Here is a 12,001-nt window from a genome sequence, read left to right as displayed (position 1 = left end):
CCCCAAGGCACCTAGTGGGACTCTTTCCTGCAGGTTTGGGGACTGGCTCTGGGTCCGTCCAAGGCTCTGAGCACCCAGGCAGGACCATGCAAAGCAGACTGGGCTGCCGGTGGGGCTAAGCTCCCCACCTGCACAGAGACGATGGGAACATGTGACTGATGGGCACAAGGGGTAGAGGGTGAGACCTGGGGGAGGGGGAGCCTTTGAGTGGAGAGGGAGCCCTAGGAGGAGGGGGATCCTAGGGGAATGTGAGCCAGGGGGAGAGTAAACCCCTTGCCCTCAGCCTACCCTGCAGAGGCTGCTCTCCGGGAGAGTCCACTGCACCTGCTTGCTAACCTGCTGGGGATCCCCAGGGCCTGCCACATTCCCCACTGTGTGGACACCCTCCGCCTGCTCTGAGCCAGCTCCAGCCCTACCTCCCACCATCTGACCACCCTGAGGTCTGGTCACTTGCCCTGGGGCCTTTGCTTGTGTTGCTGAAGGCATTTTCATCTCATGGGCTGCTCCAGGGAAGCTTCCAGACCCCCTTCATTCACCTGGAGTGTAACACAACACCATGGGTGTGTCTCATCACAGCCTGTCCTACTGTACAAGTGAGCAGGTGGCAGTGTGGGTCCCAGGCAAGGCCCATGCTTCCCAAGAGGAGCAGGGGAACAGGTGCCCCCTCTGAGCTTGGAGTCCTCCTTGGCAAAATCGGCCCCGATGAAGCCTCTGGAAGGTTCTCAACACCGAGTCTGGAACACAATAGGTGCTCAGGAAATGACCGTAAAATTCAGCTGAAATTTGGAAGCTGACTTAAGGGGGCAATTTGTTTATTTATGCCACGTTTAGTACACAGGACACAGCTGCATGTGAGTCTCAGTCAGACAGAACTAGGCAGCCTGCAGTAAAAAAACAGCTCCCAACATCTCAGAGGCCTAACATGCAACCCTTCAAGTTTCCTCTTGCAAAGTTTGTTGCTGGTCAGGTGGCTCTCCAGGACCCTGCTGCTGGCATCCTGCGGCCCCCAGGAGCTGCCTCAACACGATGGTGGTGTTCCACTTACACCTGTCGCCAGGAGGCTGAGAAATTATGGTGAGCAAGGGACAATCCTGGAGCACTCAAGTCTCATCCATGGAGGGCTTCAGTGTGGGCCTCAGTTTATCTACCTGTCAAATGAGGGGCTGGGTCCGTGGGGCTGGGCAAGGAGCTTGCTCAGCCCCTCCCCTCCCAGTTCACTGTCACAGGGCTGTTGGCCCTGCATGGAGATGGGGAGAAGACCCTGGAAGGGCCACAGCCAGCACCAAGAACAGAGAGACACAGGCCCCTTGCTACCCCTGCTGCAGGCACACCCAGAAATGCATGCCTCTGGTCCACCTACAGACATTCCCGAACACAAGGGCAGCTGGGGCCACAGTGACGGCTCAGGGCACGACCAGGCCATGCTGCACCAGGATGGTGTGGGTGCAGCCCAGGATAGGGCCTAGGGCCAGGGAAGAGGCTCTGGGTACCTTCTGGGAGGTCCTTCCCAAGCCTAGGGCCCCAGGTCCCAGATGGCCCTCTGCAGATGCAGTCCCTACAGCCATGCTGGGGTGGGAAGATCCAAGGAGCACCCAGATAGCTCAGCCTCAAGGACTCCAGCTCAGAGGCTGGGCAGCCAGAGCCAGGATTAGGGTGGGTGGGCTATACAGAACAGCCCAGGGCTTGGCACGGTCCCCCAGCGGCTGTGGGGTGAGGGGGTGGGGACCCCTGGGGAAGCCACAGGGCAGGATCTGGCTGGATCTGGGCAGGGACAGGACAGCTGCCAGGAAGAGTTAATGCCCAACCTTGGGGTTTGCAGAGGCCCCTCTTGCGGGGTCCAGCGGAGCGAATTCAGGCTGTGGAGCTGCCTTGACTGAACACTGCATGCCAGGGCCCAGCAATGTCTGAGATGACTGGCAGCTAGGGCAGCCCCGGCGTGGACCTAGGGTCTCCTCTGTGGCAGTCCCCTTTGGCCAGTTGGTCATTCTTTCTCCCTAATCCTCGATCCTCACTGTGCCCTGCACTGTTCATCTGTGTATGTGTGTGGGGGGTGGGGTCTGCTTTTGTTCATTTGCTGTGAATAACATCAGCTTTTTTTTTTTTTTTTGGCTGCACTGGGTCTTCGTTGCTGCGTGTGGGCTTTCTCTAGGTGTGGCGGGCGGGGTCTACTCTTCGTTGCGGTTCGTGGGTTTCTCACTGGGTGGTTTCTCTTGTTGCGGAGCACGGGCTCTAGGTGTTCGGGCTTCAGTAGTTGCAGCGCATGGGCTCTAGGGCATGCAGGCTTCAGTAGTTGTGGCACACGGGCTTAGTTGCTCCATGGCATGTGGGATCTTCCTGGACCAGGGATCGAACCCATGTCCCCTGCATTGGCAGGTGGATTCTTAACCACTGCACCATCAGGGAAGTCCCTAACACCAGCTTTAGACTGAAAACCTGCACATGTTCTCGGGTGCCTCTCACCGGACTCAACTAAACTGCACAACTGTGAACACTAAGAAGGTACTAGAGGCTCCTGAGGATGCTAGGGGCTGGGGCTGGTACTGTCAGGGTCTCAAAGGCTGCCCACTCTGACCAAGGGTCTCTTCTGCCTTCTCCTGCAGGCTGGCTCAGGGTGCTGCAGCTTTGGGGTGCAGGGCAGTACATTTGCCCTGTGGGCAATCCAAAGGCTTTCCAAGGGGAGAGTTGGCAGCCAGGGCTGGGCCTGGGTAGGGGGCCTGGCCTGACTGCCCACCCTCACATCCAGCCCACTCACTGGCTCACTCCTCTCCCCAACATCAAGGATCCCCACCGTCCTCACTACCAGAGTGGATGACAGTGAACAAGGCAGAAATGACACAGACATGGTTCTGTACAAAACCTGAAATATTTTTACTCTTTTAAAACTTTGATCTAAGTTACCTTAGACCTCATGGACTCGATACAAGAGTAATATGAATTGGGAAATAAAACACTTTAATAGCCACAATAAACTTTGTTAGAAATGTACATGTTGCCAAAATAATAATAATAAAATTAAAAAAATAAGAGATAGAGAGAGAGAGGAAGAGAGAGAACAGCTTGATGGCCAGGTTAGATTATATAAATGTTCAACAAGGACAGGAAAGGAAACCTTCAAAACGCCGGGTCGGAATAGTCAGGGCCCCATGAGGCTCGCCCCTCCCAGCCTCTGGGTCCTGGGGCTGCATCCCCCAAACAGGGTGAGCAAGGGTGGCAAGGCCCACGCAAAGCTGCCTCTCCTCATGGACAGAACACCCAGGGATGGGCATATAAACAAAGCTCATAAGAAATGTACAAATATAAAAAGCTACAAACATTAATAAATTACAGCATCACAAAACACAGAAACACTTCACAAGGTGCTAGTAAAATAACTGTACCCCCACCCCCTTCATCAACTAGAAGGAAAGAAAGAGCTGGTATTCAAGTTGAAGATTCCTCTTCAAATGTGTCTGAAATAGATCTTTTGTGTACTGTTTGCTTCTGTAAAGACAGATATAAGGCTGCAAAGACATCACTTGTTTTTCAGGCAATACCTTAGTTCCTAAAAGAAAAAATAATAATAATAACCATAATAATACAAAGAAAGAAGGAAAAGGAAAAGCATCGGAAACCCAACTGTTCATCATACTCGGCAAAAAACTCGTATAAATGTTAATGAAGGACTCTATAGAAAGAAATTCCTAAAGATACTTTTACTCTTATAAAAAAGAAGTTATTTAAAAAGCTATTTACACGCTACATTCTATGAAAAATATGCTTCAGGAAATACATCTAAAATTAAAATACAGGATTGCCTGAGAAACAAATCCAGCCCCTCCGTGTCGATGGGCAGACACGTGGTCCAGGAGCCACCCATGCACTCGACACCAAACGTTAACAGGTGACAAGACAGAAGTGCCTGGCCCCCAAGTCCTCGGGCCACCCGGCCACCATCTGCCCCACCAGGCATATGGCAGGGTGCCTTGGCTGGGAAGTGCTTCTCGGAGTATAGATGGTCAGGCTGGACAGGGCCCACCCATGTGGCTTAGCCTGGGCCCCCTGGGCCCCACACTGTGTCTGGGCCTGAACCCTTCCCTGGGGACCCCATGATGGCTTCCCCTCCAACACTGACACACTGACCCTGCTGATGGCCCCAGCCAGCCCTGAGAAATGCCCCAGGCATTCAGGGTGCAACACCCACCATCCGGCCACCACCCACCAGCCGGGAAGCACAGAGGCTCCTCTCCTGGCTGGGCCGAACAGTCTCTGGACTTGTCTGAGAATCACTTGGGAAGAGAAGGGGGGCACATACACACCCCGATCTCTCCTCCTCTTCCTCTCTAGTGTTCTTTGCCTTTTTTAAAGCCTCTGGAGGCTACCAGCCTGTGGCCAGCTCAGACTCTGGGCCTGGTGAGCATTGGCTCACTCCTCCTTCCTTGAAGGACTCATGCTCCCAGCAGAGCTGAAAAGGCCCTGCAATCACACCCATGCTCGGGGATGCCTGGAGGCTGTCCTGAAACTGGAATGGTCCTCAAACTGGCAGGGCCACGTTTCGGGAACTGGTCACTCTAAGCAACTTGAGAAAGGACGTCTGTCCGTATTGGCGAGCTCCGCCCGCTGAAGCAACAGATGCTCATGTGAGGGGGATGGTTGCCGGGAAGAGGCCAGGCCCTCCCTGGGGTGAGGCAGCAAGGCCACCCTCCTGGGGTCTGATGTTTTAGCAGGGCTCCAAGGGTTCTGAGCGGAGCAGAAGGATCCTGGCTTTCCAAACTTTAAAGGAGCAGTTTTCCATTCCGATGAATTTTCAAAATTTTCCCAAGCCTCTGTTTGGCAGTGGCCATGCCCTTTTTTGTACGCTTTCCTGGGGGAAGCAGAGACACAAAAAAGACAGATGAGTGACAGGAGCAGCATGTGGGATGGGGGGTGGTCTATAACCCTCCTGAGCCCCCACCCTGTCTTTAAAACGGGCCTGCAATTCCCAGGTCCAGGGAGTTCTGCATCCCTCCAAAACCACCAATTGTCAACAAAGCGCCCCACTCAGAGGTTATGTCGACAAGGGGCTGGGCCGTGGTGAGTAGGGTAGGGACAGGCCACGGATGGCATTAGGGCCACCTAGAGCCACACTCCCCATGTCCATGGCCGGCTGGGCCTCATGCCCATGGTGCAGGGGGTCTGGGGGTGACAGTGGGGATGCCAAGAGACCCGGCCAGCCGTCTCACCCCTAATTCACACAGAGGAGCCTGGGTCACCTTAGGCTCCTCCCAGTGAATCCTTGGCAAACCACCAACCACACTGACTTCAAGCCAGGCCCCAAAGCTGAGGCCCCGGGAGCCTGAAGGGCCAGACCTAACTCCAAGGTAACCAGAACCCCCCTGGTGAGTAACCAGAGCTCTTGGTCTTGAAAGGGACCATTTGTTTCACATACTGACTGAGTGCCTGGCCATACACACTCATGGCTACAGGGACAAAGGAGACCTGTGGTCATCCACAGGGACAGTCTGAAATTCTAGGTGACTCAGGGTCGGCAGGCAAGGTACCTTTGGCAGCGGTGTTGTTGGGGGATGACGAGGAGGGCCTCCTCGTGGTGAGGAAGACCCCAGGGGCCATGGGCTGAGAGGCACGGCCGGCTTGGGCCCCAGCAAAGGCGCCGGCTGCCGTGTACTCGTGGTCAACCAGGCTGCTGCTGTGGGACTCTGGTGGGGGCTCAGGTGAGCTGCCCTCCTGTGAGGCCTGGCTGCTGGCCGTGCTGGTGGAGGCCGGGGTGGTGGAGGCCGGGGTGGTGGAGGCCGAGGTGGTGGAGGCCGAGGTGGTGGAGGCCGAGGTGGTGGAGGCCGAGGTGGTGGAGGCTGAGGTGGTGGAGGCCGAGGTGGTGCCGGCAGAGGCAGAGGCGGAAGGAGAGGTGGTGTTGGGAGCCAGCTTCCTTTTGGTGTTCTTTTTCTTTTTGCTTTTCTGCTCCTCCTTTGAACAAAACATGCAGGTGTGTCACCCCACAGGGCTGGCCAGGCTTCGGACACTGGGAAGCAGCCTGCAGCCTGGGAGTAGCCTGGTCTGCTGTGCACAAGGCTTCTCCCATGGAGCTGAGCGAGGCCGAGGTGGTGGAGGCCGAGGTGGTGGAGGCTGAGGTGGTGGAGGCCGAGGTGGTGCCGGCAGAGGCAGAGGCGGAAGGAGAGGTGGTGTTGGGAGCCAGCTTCCTTTTGGTGTTCTTTTTCTTTTTGCTTTTCTGCTCCTCCTTTGAACAAAACATGCAGGTGTGTCACCCCACAGGGCTGGCCAGGCTTCGGACACTGGGAAGCAGCCTGCAGCCTGGGAGTAGCCTGGTCTGCTGTGCACAAGGCTTCTCCCATGGAGCTGAGCGAGCCAGCACTGCAGGAGCAGAAAGGGCTGGACCACGCCTGAGCCCCACCTCCAGCCACCACGAGCCCTGCAGAGCAGTATTGGGGCCTGTGGAGAGACCAACAGGCCCCCCTCTGTGAGGTGGGCCGTCCTGGACATGGGGACGTGTGGGATGTGGCACCAGCACTCAGCTGTAGTGGACAGACTCAATCTGAGTTTACCTATTGGTGGGCACGTAGTATGGGCCCCCTCCCCCGTCACCCTAACCCCCTCCATTCCCCACCACCCCACTCTGACCTGCCATGAGACTCCTGCCACCAGTTCCCAGCTTCTCGGCTTCCCACTAGCAGGGACTTGGGAGCCTGGAGGAACCAGGGTCAGCAATACTCAAATGTCCCCAAGGCTGTGACAGCCCCAGACTGGGTGGTCTCCGTACATGAGGGTGGGGGGAGCAGAGGCATCTGGGGAGCCTGAGCCCAGGAGGGGGCCCCCTCCTCACCTGCTGGGACAGTTTGGCTGCAGCAGCTGCCAGCCCGGTCTCAATGGAGGCCACTCTGGTCCCCTCGCGCACAGGCCTGTCCTGCCTTGGCACCGACGGGCCGACCCTCGCTGCGGGAGAGAAGGTCAGCCTGTCTCGAGCAGCCACCCACTGCCTGTGCGCCCTCCTGGGATCCCCCAGCCCTGCCCCAGTCTGTCCCCAAATCCCAAGGACAAGTCACAACTCGGGGAGTGTCAGCATGGGCCCCAACCTGGTGTGGGGCTGGTTTCCCTACACCAGCAAGACAAGAGAGGTCAGGAGGGAAGTCACGTGCTAGGTGAACCAGACCCCACCCCGCTGGCTGCCATGATGGGGGGCCAGGTGCAAACGTGACCCTCCCAGGGCTGTTCATTGACGAGAAACTAGGCAGAGGCCCACCTCAAGACAGGGACACCGCACTGCCCTACCGGCAGGAGCTGGGATGTCTTTGGGTGAGCTTGCAAAAGCACCTGGGCTGAGGTCCCAGGAGAAAGAAGTGGAACCCCAATCAGGCTCCTGCAGGCAAGTGACACCCCGTCTGAGCCCCGCACAGAGCTAGTGGGTGTGGAACATGGCTGCTGGCATTCAGTGTGGATGGAGCTCCCCTTCCAGCCCCCAGCACTACCTGTCGGGCTGTAGGGAGCATCATCCGAGCCTTTCCTCTTCTTGGACCGGGACTTGAAAACAGGACTGTCCTCATCCGACTCCAGGGAGGGGTAAACTAGAGGGGCAAAGGGGAGAAGGGCTGGGCTGCTGGTGTGGCCACAGGAGGGTGGCTGCTGCAGGCTACTGGCAGAGCTTATGACCGGCATCCCCCAGGCTGTCCCCAGGCTGCAGAGCACCAGCCCTCCTGGTGTGGCTGCCACACACATAGGCACAGGTGGCCTCTGAAATTGTCAAGCCCAGGCCCCCTTAAGGTCCAGAGAGGGCCAGACAAGGGGCTCCATCCAGCCTCCATGGCCACCTGACCAGCTGTTCTTACCCCAGCCTGGCCACCGCACCCACTTGAATGCCCAATTCTCAAAATGTCTCCTCTGCTGCTATCAGAGAAGAAAACATCTGATGTCCACGGAGCTGGGTGGCTCTGAAGGACCCCAGGCTCACCTCAGCAAGTCTCTGGAGGAAGGAGACCCACACAGCAGCCCTGGGTGACTCACTGGGTACCTCCTCCCATTACAGGTTCAACTTCCAAGGCTTGTGACACCCAAACCCAGAAAATGGTGCCCAGAAAATGGAGTTCACTCCGCTGTTGATCTGTCAGACCACGGCAGGCCCCTCAGTGAGGTCTGAAAGTGTCCACCAGATAGGGCAGGTCCAGTCTCACCACGGGAGGGCTCTCCAGGGACAGGGTCTCCAGGACAAATACACTGCCCTCAGACCATCAGGACTGAACTGAAAACAGGCCTTGCACCATGGGGGCCAGCGCGGCCCTGGCCCTGAGGAGCACACCGCACCCTGCGAGGGCTGGGACATCTATGGGCAATGGGCTGAGGCATGGAGACAGGTCCTCGCTCCGAGTCCCCTCCCAGGCGGCCAACAGCAGCTCCTTCAGATCCCGTTGGAACCCAAAGCGCCAGGCCTGGAAGGAAGGGCTGTTGTGGGAGCCGAGGGGCCATGCCCCTGGGAAGAGGCCACAGCTATGGCCCAGACACCAACTCACTGCCCACCTCAGACTCAGGCCACAAAGCCACTCTGGGCCTCGGTTTCTCTGTCTACACAGACATAGGATGGACACGGTCTCAACGTGTCCGAAATGGTATAGCCACGTGGAGAATAGTCGGGCAGGTTCTCAGAAGGTGAAACAGGCAGTGACCCAGGTATACACCACAGGAGCACCATAGACATAGGCCATACAAAACTCCCTGCACACCAACATTCACAGCAGCACTGTTCACAACTGCCAAAAGGTGGAAGCCATCCAAGTGCCTGTGGATGGATAAAGGGATAAACAAACGTGGTGTGTCCACGTGGTGGAATATTATTCAGCCATCAAAAGGAACAAAGAGCTGACATGTGCTACATCATGGATGAAGCCTGACGAGTATGCTAATGAAGGAAGCCAGGCACCGAAGACCCAGCACTGTGCAATTCTGTTCACGTGACACATCCTGATTAGGAATATCTATGAGGCAGCATAAATCAGTGGTTGCCAGGGGCCAGAGGAGAGGTACTGACTCTTAACAGGTACAGGGAAGGGTTTCCTTTCTGGATGATGAAACGTTGTCAAACTGGGTGTGATTATGGTGGCACGCACATCCCTCTAAATACACTAAGCACCACTGAGTTGCACGCTTTTAAAGGGTGACTTTTAAGGTCTGTGAATTACATCCATGAGAGGGCCTGGCTCCCAGCCCCCAGGTTTAGCACCCCTCCCCGCACAGCGGTGCTCACCATAGTCCGAGTCCTTGAAGCAGGCGTCCAGGTGGTCCTGCTCCTCCTCGTAATCATCCAGGTCCACACTGTTCTTGGCCGCCCTCTTCAGCAGCCTCTTGCCTGCGCTCTTACCACCAGCCCCATTCTTCCGGGTGCCATGGGCTGCCAGCGAGCTGCCCTTGGCCTGGCCAGCACCCCATGTGGTCTGCAGGCAGGAGTCGGAGGCCTGCAGGTTGGCCATGGACAGCATTCCCTGAATGGCTTCCTGTGTGCTGGGGGAGGCGGGGGGCTGGCTGGAGGCACAGAGAGACAGGCACTCAGCCCGTGGCCCACACATCCTCCCACTCAGCAGCCAGCAGAGGGTGTGGGGTGGAGGACAGTGGTAGCTGATAACTCCCCCATGGAAAGAGCCAGCTATCCCCTTCCCCTACCCTCTGTTCCCACCCCCCAACACCAAAGGAGGGCTGGAGGCCTTGGGACAGAGAGGGGCATAAAGAGAGAAGAGAGGGAGGAGGATGTGGAGGGAGGGGATGAAGAGGGGCAGAGGGGTAGAAGGTGGGAGACAAAGGAGCCATTGCTCCTGATCTCTCCTACCATGAAGTCAACAAGCAGACTCCCCCAAGGACCAGGCCACCCCCCTCCCTCCCTCTTCCACCCCAGCTGGTTTTGTGCACACCTCCACCCACCGTCGACTCCTGCGCTCAGCCCCAGCCCCAAGCGCTCCCTCCCCCATGTCTTCAAGGGCATCCTCCCATCCGGTACCTGAGATGGGGCAGCACAGCCCTCTCCCTCCCATGGCACTCGATCGCCCCAGGTGACCCACACCATCTTTGCATGACTGCACGTGCACCAGCACCCAGACCCTCACCCTTGCCCATCACCCCAGGCTTTTGTCCACCTGGGTCAGGATGGCCCACCCCGGCCTCTGGGGAGCCTGGTCATACCTCTCATTGCTCCCTGGGACCCTAGGAAGCAGGACCTGGAGTGGGGCACTGCTTAGCCCTCCTCCCTGGTCACAGACCCAGGAGGCCCAGGAGGCCCAGCAGCGGGCCCGCCCTGCGTGTCTGACATCCAGGCCCCCTCCTGCCTGCCCCATGTGCCCCCAGGGGATGGACCCACCTGCAGGGCTGCCAGACCCAGAAGCAGCACCCAAAAGTGCCAGTCCACATGGGCCCCTGGTGGTTCTGCATGGTCCCTGCTCCCTCCTCCACTTCCGAGAAGTATTTGAAGCATGTTTAGTAAGACATTAGAACAAGAAGGAGTCCCTGCTCAGAAATAAGGTTCCCAAGATTGAGGCTGGAGGGTGCAGGGAGATGGAGCTGGCCCCAGGAAACACAGACACAGAGGGTGGTCCCCTGTGGTCCTGGGGGCCCACCGAGGCAAGCTTGGACAAAAGCCATCCTGTGAGGGGTACTGCTGGGCTCCAGGCCAAGGACTCTGTCCCAAGCCAGGAGGAGGAGACGGACAGGCGCCTCTCTAGGCAGCCCTCCACGAATACCACTTCCCAAAGCCCTGCCCGAGACACACTGGACCCCAGTGTTTTGGGGTTTTGCTGGAAGCAAATGGATTACGGCTCCAAAGCCACAAACAATGGGAAAAATCAAGTATGGTCAGACCGCCATGGAGAGTCGGGAGCCTTCCACCAGGCTCTCCACCTGCCCCAGCATCCCCCCCGACCCCCACTGTCCCATGCCATGACGGCAAAGGGCTACCCAGACCCAGCCAAGAGTACATGGCGTTTGGTAGCGGTAATATCATTGTTGTACATCATCGCTGATGCTTTCTGAGCAGGGACAGGCCCCCGACCCAGCACTAGAGCCAGTAAGAGCTGATAGCTGGCCCCCCATCCTCTGCCAGGCTCTCCAGTACTCTATGAATGAGGCCCTTCCAAGCTCACCCTGAAGGTCTCAGGCACCCTCACCCAGCCTCATTCATGGCCCAGACAAACACCTGGCTTCCTGCAGGGATGGGAGGGTGGGGGCCGGGACACTCACCATGAGGGTCCTCCGGGAGCCAACATGGAAGCCAGCCGCCTGCCTATGCCATCTGGACCTCATGGTCCCAGCCCAGCTCGGCTGCAACCTAAGAGGGAGGGGCCTTGGAGCCCAGGGCTGCAGGCTGTCCACGGGCCGGAGAATCAAGGAGCAAAGTCTAACTAGTGCACATGGAAAATAATACCTTAATCCTCCAATTATCATACCAAATCCTCTCTTTCCCTCACCCCCAGGCAGTAAACACTAAGCAAACCATCCACAAGAAATTAACATATTTTCCTCCATTTTCTTCAGCTGGCTTTTTCCAAACAGCAAATACTTAAAACAGAGCAAATGGACCATCAAGCACTGACCTACACTCCAAATGGGAGACTTGGGAAAGGAACTGCCTGCGGCAGCCGAGGAGACCCAGCCCCAGCAGGCACACATGCACGTGTGCAGGCATGTGTGAGCACATACATATGTGCCTACAGAGCAGTTCACAGCGCATCCTCAAACTGGCTGCCCTCCTCCCAGCAGGCTGCGTCCAGGTTCAGTCAGGAGCCCAAGCTGCAGCACCTGTGTCCCAGCTCCATGCAGAGTTCTGGCACCAGCCCCATTGGCCCTCATCCCAGGGGTGCCTCTCCCTGGAACTCATGGGGGACCCAGGGTGTGTAGGGCACTTCTCCAGGGTCTGAGCGTAACCGGTCACTGAGGAGCCAGCTAGCCATAGCCTTCCCAGAAGAAAGGCACCTCCAAAGAGGTGAGGGGCCAGCCCGGGCACCAGCACCTTCCAGGAAAAGGGGGTTCACAGCCAGACTTCTCC

General features: G+C 57.4%; 1 protein-coding gene across 1 annotated transcript in view; it reads right to left on the bottom strand.

The window, feature by feature from the left end:
• Nucleotides 1-2,864: 2,864 nt before the first annotated feature.
• Nucleotides 2,865-12,001, bottom strand: part of PHF2 (PHD finger protein 2) — a 94,784-nt gene continuing 85,647 nt past the window's right edge. The window contains exons 18-22 of the mRNA XM_024117177.3: nucleotides 9,221-9,495; nucleotides 7,455-7,550; nucleotides 6,812-6,921; nucleotides 5,517-5,937; nucleotides 2,865-4,840 (exon numbers count right to left, since the gene is read on the bottom strand). Of these exons, the coding sequence (XP_023972945.2) occupies nucleotides 4,752-4,840; nucleotides 5,517-5,937; nucleotides 6,812-6,921; nucleotides 7,455-7,550; nucleotides 9,221-9,495 (991 nt within the window). The 3' untranslated portion in view covers nucleotides 2,865-4,751. The remainder of the gene's footprint in view (nucleotides 4,841-5,516; nucleotides 5,938-6,811; nucleotides 6,922-7,454; nucleotides 7,551-9,220; nucleotides 9,496-12,001) is intronic.

Source organism: Physeter macrocephalus, chromosome 9, assembly GCF_002837175.3.
Source record: "Physeter macrocephalus isolate SW-GA chromosome 9, ASM283717v5, whole genome shotgun sequence".
NCBI lineage: Eukaryota > Metazoa > Chordata > Mammalia > Artiodactyla > Physeteridae > Physeter > Physeter macrocephalus.
This window is presented reverse-complemented; position numbering and strand designations above follow the sequence as displayed.